This window comes from Argentina silus, assembly GCF_951799395.1.
Source record: "Argentina silus genome assembly, chromosome: 8".
Taxonomy (NCBI): domain Eukaryota; kingdom Metazoa; phylum Chordata; class Actinopteri; order Argentiniformes; family Argentinidae; genus Argentina; species Argentina silus.
The window spans coordinates 12,749,719-12,765,059 of NC_139662.1; the positions used below are offsets into that span (position 1 = coordinate 12,749,719).

At 40.2% G+C, this 15,341-nt stretch overlaps 1 protein-coding gene across 1 annotated transcript; it reads left to right on the plus strand.

The window, feature by feature from the left end:
- The first annotated feature begins 254 nt into the window (after nt 1–254).
- On the plus strand, nt 255–9,819 carry wasb (WASP actin nucleation promoting factor b). Its single transcript, XM_083675677.1, has 10 exons — nt 255–463; nt 2,301–2,441; nt 3,203–3,289; nt 3,526–3,622; nt 5,788–5,947; nt 6,451–6,493; nt 6,666–6,816; nt 8,030–8,415; nt 9,068–9,173; nt 9,378–9,819. Exons 1-10 carry the CDS (start codon nt 359–361, stop codon nt 9,431–9,433), a joined length of 1,332 nt encoding a protein of 443 aa, XP_083531803.1. The 5' UTR covers nt 255–358; the 3' UTR covers nt 9,434–9,819.
- The last annotated feature ends 5,522 nt before the right edge of the window (nt 9,820–15,341 follow it).

The following is a 15,341-nucleotide window of genomic DNA, read 5'->3' on the forward strand; positions in this document are numbered from 1 at the left end:
TGGGCATCATAGATTTCATAGATTTCAATGACCATTAATAAACAACCATTACTATACCCGCTGGGACCATATATACTGAATGTATGCACTCAATGTCAGCTAAAAAAAGTGTCAGCTAAATGGCATATATGACCCCTGACAAAGCATGAACCATTCAGAGATAAGAGGTTCCTTATTCAGAGTGCAATTACGTAATCAATCATCTGTGTTTCTACACTTCCTGTTCTCTCTTTCTGTGCTCCACTTGAATACGGAAGCCCCACACTAACAAACTGGAGTCTCCTTCATGAGTAGTTTAACATCGGAGGGTTACTAAATAGCCTCAAGTGAAGGTTTCTTGTCTGGCCTCGACGGTGAAATGAGTCGAACATCAAAGTCGAGGACCCAAGAGAACAACCTCAGCATCCTTCTGAGCTACCAGGAGAACGAGGCCCTCGTAGATCTCCTGGGGCGGCGATGTGTGGTAAGTGTAAGGGCATGTGCCCACCAAGGACACTGTATGCTGGCAGGCCTGCTTCCAAGTGATTTGAGATAACCATGCAATCCCAATTTGACCCTTAGACCTAAGCCCTATGTACTAGAAGACAGAAGTGCATCCACCTTTTTCAATGGAATGTAGGTTAGGTGGAATTTTTTATGTTGCTCACATCTATTCAAACTCTCCACAAGTGCATTGGGGGGGGGGATTCCTAATTGGGCAAAGTCATCTGGTTTCCCATTCCCACCTAAGTTGGCATTAGAAAAATAACTGTTCCCTCACACTCAGCCTCAACCTAGTACTGCAGGACCTCTTGTATTAGACATGGCATTTATTTAACACAGGCTCTGGACTGTCAAGACTTTTGTAACAGGAATGACTCATTTGGGATTTTTTTTTATTTCCTAGTTCCATTAATGACATCAGCATTAATGAAAATGGTATCACTTTACAATATGTATACAATTATAAACATGAATGATTGCCTTAGTAAATAGGACTTACTGTAATGCATTCACGAAGACTTGTTCATGCATAGTAACGGCACTAACACATGGTTAATTACAGTAATTTTTCGTGTTAATAAAGAGGTGAAATGTCATTAATGGCCATCCGTATGAAATTATGCAAATAGAGCATTCTGGGGATGGCATTTCCATTATTATTGTTATTTTATTATTACATTTGAAGTTTTACCACTGAGACAACACTATTTGGTTAGATTTTACAGTTAAGTTACACAAGAGGTGTTCAAGATTCATGTTAGGCTACTTGTTTATGAGGAGTAACCATTACATTAAGAGCGGGTCACCTTTATGTTAATAAATGGAGGTTAATATTTAATTGACCATCCATTTAATATTTTACCCTTTTAAAACCATGAACAAGCATCCAAATCCATTAATGTACTTAAATCAACAAGTTCAGTACCTAATCATCAGGTTAAATCTGAATACTACCTCACCCTTTTATATTTAATAAGTGTACATTCTGCTGCTGCCGTCAGCATTTACATCATCAATTAAGACAAGTTATTCAGTTCTAGTGGCAGCTATACATGCACAAACAATAACACCCCCTCCACCAAGTTCCACAGTTGAGGTGGTATGCTGTAAATCTTGTTGATACTGTGTGTTGGTTTCTGTGACTATCAGTGCAGAGTGTAGAATGTGGTCATTCCAACATGTTCACCCTCAATTGGGGCTGAATTCACACTGCATAATATTAAATGAGTAAGAAGTTCATGTTATCTCAACTGCCTTTTAGAGTAAACTCAGCGAAAACAGGAGTTCTGCATGCGTGTTCAAGAAACATGTAAGCATTGTTGATGATAAGTTTAATAGTCCTGTTGGAATAAGGTCTATTTCTATAAGCTAAATGCTTATACATACTACGATGTTACCGCTAATACGTTAATAATAATTCTAATTGCAGTATACAGTGTCCTGCGTAAGTAATTGTGACAGTGACACTGAAATAGAGGGACTATGTATACAAAGTGTTTTCATTTATAAATGGTGAAACCAATGCATACACAAATACCCTCAAATAAAACCTGAGAATCTCTGCTTTAACCTCATAGGAATTGTTTGATTTCCAAAAATGCTTCACTGTCGCATTACTTACGCAGGACACTGGCTCTACACTAAATATAGCAAAAGACCTTTGAAGACACCAAGCTGTACACCTTCCGTTGCTAACTATTGACTTGATCAGGACATTGCTACCTATTCACTACATTGTGATTAAAGTACAGCCCTTTGCATGTAGCATCTATAACATATAACATTTCCCCTAAATGGTTTGCTCTGTGTGTCTGCAGACCCTGGCTTCAGCGGTGGTTGAGCTGTGGATGGCCCTGCCACACAATTCATCTCAATGGAGTCTACAGCACACTGGGGTGGTGTGCTTCATCAAGGACAACCCTCGTCGCTCCTACTTCATCCGCCTTTTCCTCATCAAGGTTCCACGATTTATACAGATAGTTCTTGCAGGGTGAAAATAGTATTTACATTTTTTCAAATACTTTTTTCGAGTTTGCCTGGAGTGCCAGATAGGCGCGGGGTTTGCAATTTTGGGACAATTCCATTAGCTCCTTTGCGCTAGACAAACTCAACCAAGCACAGCAAAGTATTTGAAATGATTATACTATTTGGATCCAGGTGTGTCTTGTACGGCACAATCCTAACTTGAGATCCACTTGTGCAACCTGAATGTTCACTTTAATCTCTCATTGACAGCAATGCATGATTTACTGTACATGAAAGTCTGAGTTCTACACGCAGGTCTCAAGTTTGGATTCGGCCCTTAGTCTTCAACTTGTTAAAGGTGCACTCTGTTTCTTTTCTTTTACTGTTTTAACAAATCCCATGTCTCCAATTGCACAACTGCAGATGAGACAGAACACAGTGAAAAACAAATGTTGCTTGCATCATGCCAATCAGGGTGCATGTCCTTCGAAATTAAAACAAACAACTGTTGACGAGATATAGAGGCTAATCTGTAGGCAAGAAAGGCTGCTTTAGTAAATGTACATCTTAATCCACTCATCCATCGTCAATTATTTTTCTGTGTAGGTATGCACTGACACAAAGAGCAATAATAGAAATACTACTGTAACTAATACTTAGGTACAAAATATGTACATAAAGGAGGAAGAAGTATGAGTGGAATACCCATGTTTGTCAGAGACAAATTTCTGTGTGTATGCTTGTGTTTGTATAGGAGGGAAAGTTAATCTGGGAGCAGGAGCTGTACAACCAGTTGGCATACCACAGTCCTCAAACCTTCTTCCACACCTTTGCTGCTGATGTGAGTACAGAGTACCCAACTCAACGTGATTTAAGTCAACATGACTAGCTCAGACACATTTCACTACTGCAGGGGCGCATTACAACAACCTTTGTACACTATGTTGTTTTTTATATAGTCATGTCATATAATATAAGTCATATAATGCGCTATATGAGTGTGCATCATAAAAAAGCGTTAGCCCTTTTGTAAACCATTGAGAAATTAAATAAACAATGAGTGATCTGGTGCCACAGGACTGCCAAGTGGGCCTAAACTTTGCCAGTGAACAGGAGGCTGAGACATTCAGAGTGACGGTAGAGGAGAAGATCAACCAGAGGGCCAACCGTCAAGGTCAGTCAAACCCATTAATATGAGCAAGATTGGACACATTAATATGAGCAAGATTGGATTTATGGAATCAATAAAACTATGTTTAATCAGCGGAACCAACAGAAACTGAAGTTTCTAATCCTACACTAAAATGTATCTCAATGGAGATTTACTGTTGAAAATGTTGGCCACAACTAGGCTTAGGTGTCTGTGTTGACAAAGTTCTCTTTCAATCGCCCGTCTGCAGTGTTCACACATAACTACCTAGCTTAAATGTTCCTCTGGAAAGAGCTTTCCCTGGTGTGTTAGGTTGCTGTTCCTGTTGATTCAGGCTCCACTCTTACCAAGAAAAGTTCTCTCTAATTTGGTTTGCCAAGAGTCTAACTCGCAGAGCTACTTTCTCTCGTGCCTGTGGGTGAGCTTTCGTTGTGTACACCGCCATCGAAGTGCTCCCATCTTTTACTGCACTAAGTAGAAGAAAGAGTCCAGTTTGCTCCCGCGTGTTTTCCACACTAGTTAACACTTGGTTGCAGCATTGCTTGGCTAGCTAGCCTAGGGAACAAGACTGTTAGACTGCTCCCCTCACTTCACTGTTATTAGCCTGGCTAACTAGCATTTACCACACTAAGTGAAACTATGCTAGCTGGCATAGAAGAACAGAGTGGTTGGCTAGTAATTAGTTGCATATAGCCATACCTCCAAATCATGTTGTCCTTTGGAGGTCTAGAGAATTTTAGATTAGCCGATCTGGTTTGGATTGAACTGGACGGAGCGATAGGAGAATGTGCTTGCAGTTTCATTGGATGTACATTCCAAGAACCCACCCCCACATGCTCTTTTCCGACTGGGTAGGACTATTTTGCAAAGAGCCATTTAAACAGGGTTTCCATCCCTTTGTAGCTACTTTCTGCAAAGGATTTCCCCAGGCTTTCTGAAGCCTGGTCTCAACAAGGTTAATCCCATAGTGAGATGCCTTCCTCATCTCCTTCAGAGAATCAGGGTTACATACTGTAACCCAAAGTTTCCTATGACAACAAAAACATAACTAATTTAGTAATTTGGTCCTTGTTGTTTTGATTATGATATGATTAGACAGTTCTTCCCAGGGGTACTCCGCCTACAAGTTTTAAACTATCCTCACAGTCCAAATTTACAATGTGCAGAGAGGTCTAACTTGCGTTGCTATGACTTTTGGTTTTGATACCTATTACACTTTTTAAACTACACAAACTTGAAAGTGCACTTTTTAACATGGAGGTCTATGGGAACCAAAATATGACATTTTTGAACCACCTCTACTCTTACACCTTTTAAGATATTCACACCAGACCAACTGTAAAATGTACCAACAACTCCAGATTATTCTTACATTCTGATGTCCCCATTGTTACTGCAACTACTATGGAACTTTCGGAACTATTGAAAACAACAACAGGAGACCTGCTGAACACATTCTTAGAATGATTACACAACAATGCACTCTTTTGGCTACCAGTTCTACCCCACTAAAACCACTCTCAACCACTCAACCAACCGACTCTCTACCTTGCTCAACTGACTTACCACAGGCTCATCTATCTCTCTATCTCTCTATCTCTCTGTCTATCTATCTATCTATCTATCTATCTATCTATCTATCTATCCAACTATATATCCTCTCATCTATCAATATATCTATCTTTCCATCTACTGTATATCTCATGCCATCCATTGAGTATACCCAGCTAAGTGTCTCTAACTCAAACAGATGGGAAATCATTTCATGGTTTTCAGGTTACATACTGTAGTTGCCTGGATCTAGACAACAGATTGTGTAGGAAGTTTACTTATCTTGATAACTTCTGAGGTCTGAGAAGATTTGGAGTAAACTATTAGGGTTAGGGTTAGGGTTAACCCTAACCCTAACCCTAACCCTAGCCACAACTAACAAATAAACAATGGGAGTGATTGGGGAACAAAAAAAAAGTTTTCACTTGGTGAGAAGTTACTTAGTTAGTAAAACAATTTAGAATAAACCCTGCAAAAGTCTGCAATCAAACAATGCCCAGAGATGCAATCAGAGTAACCTGTCAGAACCATCTGACTAAGGTGTAAAATAGTGAACTATCCCTTTAATCAGGGTCTCTAGAAAGGCACAGCTACTAAGTCACTGCATAAACTCTATAAACTATTTTATGTGCTATCAGCCCTAGCAATGCATCCTGGGAGCATAGCCACTTTGGACACCCAGAAACACTCTCCAGCAGTGCCCACTCCTGCCTCCCTACCCATTCCCAAGGGAAAGAAGAAGAAGAAGAGGGGAGAAAAGCTGACCAAGGCTGATATAGGAGCCCCCAGTGGATTTAAGTCAGTATCTCATGCCGCTCTGTTAGGGAACTGCATCAGTTAGACGAACTATACCATGAATACTGTACATTTGGTATCTTCAATTTATACAGTAGGTACCTGTGGTATCAATCTGGTATTTAAAGGGAAATAACGCGTTCGTAATGTAACAATGTTCGTATCTGAAATATCAAACGACTATTGTCATATTCTCATGATGACCATTATATTCTAAGTATATACCAGGTAAATAGCGGGCTGTAAAATAAAGTGTAAACTAATCAATTCCAAACAGATAATGTAAGTACAATGCTGTTCATCACTCTCAGTCTGAATACCTTCTTTACATTTGCTCTGGATATCTTTATTATTTGGTTTGCACATACATATCAAGATTCCAATGTATCTTAAAATAAAATGAACTTGACTGGACCAAAAGAATAGCAGATGATGCTTGTTTAATACAAAAGGACCACACGCTCTGTTTAATTTACCTCAACTCACTGTTTCCCCCTCATTTGCAGACATGTGACTCATGTCGGATGGGATCCCAACTCAGGATTTGATGTAAGATGATGTCTGTAATGACAAGTCTGTAAAATAATTAATGTTTTTGTCTCCAATAAGTCATATAACACAAAATGTAGTGTATGAGAAAACAGTTAAATCTTGCTTTGCTCACTGTTTTGCTTAAGCAAGCAAAAATAAGTTGTCATGTGTGTCAATTTTCTAATTCCAGGCTGCCAACTTGGATCCTGACCTGAAGCAGCTCTTCTCCTGGGCAGGGATCAGTGACGACCAGCTTACAGATGCAGAGACCTCCAAATTCATCTACGACTTCATCGAAAAGTCTGGGGGGGTGGAGGCTGTCAAAAAGCAGTTAAGACAAGGTCAGCCCTGTGTTTAAAGTTTATTTACAATTTACAGTGGCTGATAATTCATGTAATGGAAAGGCTTGTCCATCTACTGTTCCTCTTTACTACACCAACAAGTTTCACAGTGAACATGAAATGTAGTAGAATGCACATTTTTATTAAACATTTTTATTAAATGGTAAATGTTGCCGTTGCTTATAACTCTCAGGCTATAATTTAATCTAACACACCATAGCACATGTCTAGACAGGGTCTTATACTACTGCCTGCTGCACACACTTCTTATTCTTAAAATGTGATGCATCTGTCTGTGAGGGATGTTCCACCAGGTAGCTGGAGCAGGTTTGTACTGTGTCCAAAACCATTCTGTAATTTTACTTGACCCCAGGACAAAAGCATGACAGCATAAATATAGCAATATGGTGAAGAAAGGGAATTGAAAGACAGAGTCATCAATTTCAAATTGACCATTTCAATTTGATATCTTCAGAAGAAAAAAAAAAGACTTGCAAGCCACGATGCGTCTCATAATGCAGTGTAACACCTCACACAAAATTGTAACACTTCAAACTAAACCACTAAGGATTTCACACTATGGTTCAACTACAGCTTGGTGTGTGTATGATAGATATTCTCAGACCTTTGTCAACTGTGAATGTGATGATATTTCCATTCGTTTTTTTTTAATCTATCTTAAGTACAAAAAGAAAAGCTTGTTGTTGCATGCAACATTGAAAAGACACAGCAGCTACCACTGGCTTTGTCCAGGAGAAGATTTGGGTGACTAGAGTTCAGATTAGGACAATTCTATTATTATAAATTGCCTATAGGATGGAGTTCCCGCCCCCATCTAAAAATGTATCCCATCTGTAATGTCTATAATATGTCCCCCTTGTGTTTGTTTAGTGATTTGATTGATAGGAGGACAAAACATTGTTTGTATCGGTTCAGTCAACAGTGAGGCAGCTTGTAATGTACCTGATGGCATTAATGTCCTTCTCTAATGGAGAACTAGCTATTCACCGATGTTTACGACAATTAATATATAATATATATGTGCCATTTAGCTGACGCTTTTATTCAAAGCGACTTACATTGCAATGAGTGCATACATTTCAGTATATATGGTCCCAGCAGGAATCAAACCCACAACCTAAGCGTTGTTAGCGCCATGCTCTACCAACTGAGTCACAGAGGACCACAAACAAACTTATTTTCTCTTCTCCAGAATCTGTGCCAAGCCAGCATCGAGGACGACATGGTCCCCTCCCCCCTGTTCCTACCCAACCCCTACGGCATTCAGGACCCCTTCCACCTGTTCCAGGAAGCCCCCCAAGACCCCCTCCCCCCCGTAGCCCCCTGCCCAACCGGGGCAGAGGTGGCCTCCCACGGCCCCCCCCTCCCTCACTGCCCCACCCACCCCAGCCCCTGGGTCACCACCATGCTGGAGGTGCCCCCCCGCCACCACCTCCTCCACCTCCTCCCCCCGCTGCATCGTCAAAGCCAACGTCAGACGTTGGGGAAAGAACTGGAGCTCCTGCTCCCCTGCCCCCCAAAGGAGCTGGACGGGGGGGGTTACTGGACCAGATCCGCCACGGAACCAAGCTAAAGAATGTAAGTTACCTGTGCCTTGGCCTGGCTAGCGACAAAATGTACCGTACCCTTTCTGGCAGGGAAATCAGAGGCATGCATGGTCATCTATTTGCAAGACATCGTTTTGGTAGGGTTCGACAATGGTCTTGTGCTTGAAAAAATTACAAAATATCACAATCATTAATGTTTTATGATTATATGTTCACCCCCTGCACTTTTTCCACATTTTGTTGTGTTACAACCTGACTTTAAAATAGATTTAATATATTTAATTTAATACTTACTGAAGGCACTACATGTGTGACAAGTGACACCTATGAGACACGTACAACTAAGACTCAGGTATTCAGCAGGGGTTGATGTGATGACTTTGTCAGTGGCAGGGCAAAGAAGCAGGGTTTTGGCTCCTTTCTTCCCCCTTGTGCACGTCCCTGACTAGGGCCTGGTCAGGTATAGGAAACACTCAGGGCCTTTATAATTCACAAATAACATCTTTGAACAACCCTATGCAGCACACTAATGCTCAGGAAATGTCAGGGGGAAAGGGACATGTTCTTATAGCTGTAGCTGCACAGTATTGCTTCTTGGACTAATTACATTAAATCATTTTCCAAAGAACAACAATTGGGTGAATATAATTGTGTGCGTGTGCCTGTTTGTCTGCCTGTCCTAGGTCACAGAGAGTCCAGACCAACACCCTACAGACGAGTCCAGTGAGGGAATTGTGGGAGCGCTGATGACGGTTATGCAGAAGAGAAGCAAAGCCATCCACTCTTCAGGTAAACTATTTTATCACCACCGCTTTCCATCCTTGCCAACTCTGTTACAACCCTTTATAGATCATCTGTAGGACCAGGAAAGTAGATTTTCTGATTTGTAGCAAGAGAGTAGTTTGCATGGTAGATGACTAGCATTAAGTGGCAAAAGAATATACAACTGCTTTACAATTTATGTTTGTAATTTTTTTCTATTTACACCGTTAGATGAGGAAGAGGATGAGGAAGAGGATGAAGATGATGATGATGAGTGGGATGACTAACTTCTGTTTTCATCACCTGGAATAATGACTCAAACCTGGCCTTAGTGGGAGTGAATTTACTGAGTTAAGTATTTATAATTATTTGATTTCAGCGAATCACATTACTGCGAGCCATGGCTCCGTCAGTAATGTGTGATGCACAAGCTCTGGGGGAGATGTTGTGGGAGATGATTGGTTGGTAGATTAAGCTGATTAAGCCAATGGCATGCGACCTGCAGATTCTCCCGGTCCTTGTGTTGTAAACGATGGCCAAGTTTGACCTTCTGAGCATTTGGGAACACAACTAGTACATCACTACCCTGTGAATCTATATATGTACTGTATATGTAAATGTATATCCATATTTTTTTTGTCCGACCTTCTGTATGTTTAAAAACTCATAATAAAAACACCACAGCAACAAAAAAAGAGTGAGCATTCAGAATCACCTCATTATTTTGACCCCTCATTATGCGACAGAGAGAGAGTGAGAGACAGATAGGTAAAACATTGCTGCTGTCTTAAGTGTTTTAAAGGACAAGCATGTAGTTTTGAATATTGCTGCCCTCAAATTGTGGCCACACAAAAGATATAAACACATAAATATGCTATGTTTTCTAATAGCGGCACATTTTTGCATATCCTTGTAAACAAACAAAACACACAGTAGAATCGGCCAGTAAACTGTCAACATTTGCATACATTCAACAGCAGAGCGACTGTAATTGTGGAGAAAACAAGCAAAGTACATGAGAAGTGAGGTTGCCATATTAATTGACAGACCTTTTGTTTTATTTTAGTTCAATTCCAAACATAATAAACATTATATTGACCACTACTGAAATTCCACATCAACAACCGTATCAATTTAAGCTAACACAAACACAGCTATGAATACAATGGGAAAAAACCCAACACATATGTAATAGCTTGACGACAAACACAAACACAAGCTAAAAAACCCCAGAGAGAACGAAAAGCTAAGTACACAGTATTCCTTGTGGCTTGTGGCTTGTACTAAGGCCAGAATGGCATTTCCAGCTGGAGTCAACCACCATGGTTGGATCTTAGCCACTAGATCTTAGCCACTCTGACTAGTTAAGTATGGAGTGGAAAATAATGTCTTTGTGAAAGGCCCCCAACTTGATCCAAAACCTTAACCAGATGTAATTGACAGGGGGAAGTAGTAGTGGTTAGCTAATCCTAGCTATCTAATCATTTAATAATCAATTTTCTCTAGCTAATGTTAACTAGCTACCGAACAATGTTAGCCTTAAGTTACAACGGTTAGTTAGCCAGCCAGCCAGCTCGCAACCAATTTAAGACAACAGGCTAACTAGATTGCCAAATTTTACCAAGATAAGATAAGTCACTTAGATAGCTAAATGTTCAGCTAGCTAAAAAAAAAAGCATCCCTCAGGGCAGCAATACAAACTTGCCTGCTTCTGTGTATTCTGAGGGCAGCAGGCAGCTAATAGATCTTGTTAATTTCTGAGGGCCTTTTAAACAGAAATATTTACTTTTTCACTCTAACTTAACTTGTGTCAGCCTCAAATTTGGCGCAATAAGCGCAATAATAGGAATTAGCTCCATGGTTTATGAAGAAGTAATTTTCTTTACTTTCTTTATCAAACAAAATGTGCCCTTCCTTACTCAATCATATCGAGTGAGCCCTTCAGTGACATTTTGATGACATGGGATCTTTTGTGAGTGAGCCCTACCTGAACAAAGGGAGATTGAGTGAGGGATAGCCCCAACAGTGTTAGTGGTCGCTTTCATGCCTGTCTGGGTACGTCAAAAGACTTATATGAAACAACAACCACTAACGGCTGTTCGGATGTGTTGAATGAATTGCAACTAATTGTGGGATACCCTTTTCGTGCTGAAGGGATGTTTTTTATTGACTTGGTGAAGGGGATATTTGAATGGGACAGAACTCCCCCTTCCCTTGCTTACAACGGAATGGAATTGCCCTGCTGATAGCCCTGCCATCTTACATCCAGGTAAAACAGGGATTCCCCCCATGAGTGAAGGGAACGGAATGCACTAAAGGAATGGAAAGGAGCCCTGGTCAGCCCTTTTACCATCTGTGTTTAAAGTTTATTTGCAATTTACAGTGGCTGATAATTAATGTGATGGAAAGGCTTGTCAATATACGGTTGCTCTTTATGCCTCCCTGGATACATCAAAACAAGTTTCATGACCAGAGGTGGGAGGATCAGACTCGCCGTGCCAGACCAGAGGCTGGAGTGTGCCGAGCCAAACCAGAGACTATTTTCTTTTGGGGATATGGTTCTCGTCGGGCCCTGGGAATCGAGAACCTGTCCCCATCCTCTTTACATGTTGTCTTGTCTGTCTATCCCCCCTCCCTGTTAACCCCAGGAGTAGGCCTTAATAAAGGGTACTTTACTTTAGGCTGGTAGAGTAGAGCGGGGCTATAAGGTGGGTCTTATATTGAGGGGTGAAATTGAGTGCTTCACAAGTGATATAGCAGTGCCTTCCTTTTCTCCATTGAGTTGCAGTGTTGGAGTGAGTTTTGCAGTGCTTTACCAGAATTAGTGTGCAGTAATTCCTTGCATGGATTGCAGTGAGACTTAATAAGGAGGGTAAATCTACCTGTGGTGGGCACTCTACTAGGCCAGTAATATATAATAAATGTACTGCACACTAACCATACTACATACTATTTAGGCCTTATTGTTTTGGAAAAATGTATGCATTAAGTGACAAATTTCAACATACTACTCATTCATACTGATAATTTGTAATCTGTAACTCAACCATGTTCATGGTAATTGGTTCAGTTTTGCTACTGCCTGTCTTCATTACCTGCTCCATTGACTTGTGGAACTAAAAATCAGAAAGAACTTCCTAAATAGTGTGCAGTGAATTCATAATACATGGAAGGCAAAGCTAGTATGACATCCTGGCATTTTATACATACTCAATTTCAGTAAATTGGGCATACTGCAAAACTTTCTTGTCTTGCATCCAGAAAATGCCTACTAAATAGGTTGCAGGATGTATATTCAGACACAGCCAGGGTGTTTGTTTATACTACTGCCTGCACTGCACACACAAACCGTATTCTAAAAAATGTGATGCATCTGTCTGTGAGGGGAGTTCCACCTTGTAGCTGGAACAGGGTTGTACTGTGTCCAAAACCATTCTGTGGTTTTACTTGACTATGGGAAAAATAAATATTACAAGAATTGAAAGAACAAGTCATCAATTTCAGATTGACAGATTTGATCTTCAGAGGAAAAAAACATTTAGAAATTTGAAAGCTCCAAAGTGTCTTTGTGTTTCACCCTGTAACACCTCACAAAGTTGTAGCATTTCTATCAAGACCTCCAAGGATTTCACACTATTGTTCAACTACGCAGCTTAACATGTGTATGATAGGTATTCTCAGGCCCTTGTCAACTATGTGACTTTTTTTTTTTGGCATGTAATAACAGCTTCCAAATGCGTTCTGTAGATCAAATGTTATAGGTATCACTAGTTTGAGGATTTCACCCTAAGTGACGTATTTGGGGGTAATCAAATGGTTTTGAAAACTACAAGGAGCTTTAGGGAGGAGTGAGGTTATCTTTTCCAAATTTGCTACTGCCTGGTTTGTTTACATCCATAAGCACATGCTAGTGCAAACATCTATCACTTGTGTTTACTAAAGTGCATCTTAGCTTAGATGCGACTCTGTTGCTGGCTGGAAGGTGCAAAGCACTATGGATGTTGTACTTAAAAGGCTATTTTCTAGTTTACAGTATTTGCTCGAAATTGTTAATATTTCCTGGCTACAAAACACTTCTAACATGCTGTCGAGTTGTGGTGACAATCTGTGAAATGTTCCTGTAAGTCCAAAAACTTGTTGTTGCGTACAACATTGGAAAGCTGAAGGTTTTGCTATTATTCCAGTGTGTGCCAAGTCACTCCCGGGCTTCAACAGGGCTTACTCCAGGCCGAATCGGTGCTTAAAACTCTGGGATTTAGGCTCCTCTACCCTCCTGGTCTTTATGAGGCCAAATGGGGCTAGGGGCGTGGTTTAGAGCGAGGGTGGGATATTCTTATCACCAAGTGGTTTAGTTCGCTAGCGAACTTGGTGGGTGGCAGGCCATATGCCTAGCAAAAAAAGAACATTCTCACCTAGGGCCCCCGGGATGCTAGGGCCCCTGGGATGCTAGGGCCCCCGGGATGTTAGGGCCCTTGGGATGTTAGGGCCAATGGGATGATAGGATGTTAGGTTACCTTATTTGATTTGTCTTTTTACACATTTTAAACTTGATAAAACATTACATTGACCTCAAACATTGACCTCAGACCAAAACATATAATAATAAAATAATATTTATTACAAACAACCATATCAATTTAAGCTAACACAAACACAACTACGAATACAAAGGAAAAAAACAATCACCACTGATATAGCTTGACGACAAACACACAAGCCCAAAAAAACAGAGAGACAGCGAAAAGCTTAGTACACAGTATTCCTTCTGAGAGGGGTTGTGGCTTGTGCTGAGGCCACAATGCCATTTCCAGCTGGAGTCAGCCATTACAGTTTGGATGTATGCCACTCTGGTTGGTTAAGTATGGAGTGTAAAATAATGTTTTTGTAAAAGGCCAAAATGGCTGACACCAATTCAAGTTTTTAGGAATGACATAATTTAATTGAGTAAAGTAACAACCTTACATTTTGGTGGAAGTTAAATTTGCAGGGACCTAACCTTCACTGTTGACAAATACAAATGTCTCACTGTGGGCAGAAATAGATATTAAGGAGTGCTGGTTTAAGTATTGAAATAGCTTTGTATGTTCTCTGTGACTCCCATAAACTAATAATGTGAATAATGTCACTTTAGTAATCTGAAACTGCTGAAATTACCAACCTCCTCTGGAAGGAATATGGCACCAAGCGTTTCATTGTTTTGTTTGAGTGATTTCTGTTTTGGTACAAATGATATTATTCCACAGAAACAGCCCAGAGGGGTAAACCTTTCTGAAGTAAAGCTTCTATAGCTAAGAAGCAATATACAGTATATTGTATATCTTTTGTAACATTATAACAACACTCATAATTAAATACAATAACTAACACCAGATTCTGTTGTTGACAGTACATACTGCCAAATCTGAAAATCTGTATTTAAAAATTTGAAAAGTGTGTACAAATCAAACATTGTCATCACAATGGAGGATCCTTCACCTTCAGCATGCTTCTGTAATAACTTTACTATTTTGGATTTCTATCCATACAGATTGGATAATTGTATTTTCAGTTTCCAGAAAGGTCTACCTCTCTTCTCAGACCCTCGTTCTGTCAATACTGGTCCTGTTAATTAATACACATAATAATATCCCCTCCTCCATCCCAACCCAGCCCTCACACCCCCACCACCAAAGTGCCAAACTTACAGAAATATGTACAGTCTCAAAATAAATATATGTTTCATGGGGTGGGTGAGAGAGAGCAGTGGGTTCAGGAAAACAACTTAAAACCTCACATAGATCTGGGAGATCAAGAGTCCATTAAATGCACATTAATAAATGCATACCATATGAATACACTGTACAGGCATGGTATCCAACCAAAACACATGATAAAAGGTTGAAATGACCACAGGTTATGAACGAGGTCAACAAATGTTTATAAGCAACATGGTTTATAGAGCCAGGTGAGTGCCTATTAATCAGTAGTTTTTGGGGAGAGGGGCTGATAAAAGTTGAGTTGTGCTTGATTTAGGTTGCTTTGCAGTTTTTGCTCTTCTGAGAATATTCTATTAGTTCCATTGTATAGTGCATTACATGTTCTACTTTTAGTACACAGGCCTTAACAACATTAAACATCACCCACATATTCATGACCAGGACTATAAATCAGGGTTGGGCCTTTTTGTACAGTTAGGAAGCGGTTTCTGTTGTAGCT

Excerpts from the sequence above, each read along its gene's own strand:
- wasb (XM_083675677.1), top strand. The coding sequence starts at position 359 with ATGAGTCGAACATCAAAGTCGAGGACCCAAGAGAACAACCTCAGCATC. Across the intron at positions 3,623-5,787 it reads CCAGAGGGCCAACCGTCAAG|CCCTAGCAATGCATCCTGGG; the intron begins GTCAGTCAAACC and ends ATGTGCTATCAG. Across the intron at positions 8,416-9,067 it reads ACGGAACCAAGCTAAAGAAT|GTCACAGAGAGTCCAGACCA; the intron begins GTAAGTTACCTG and ends TGCCTGTCCTAG.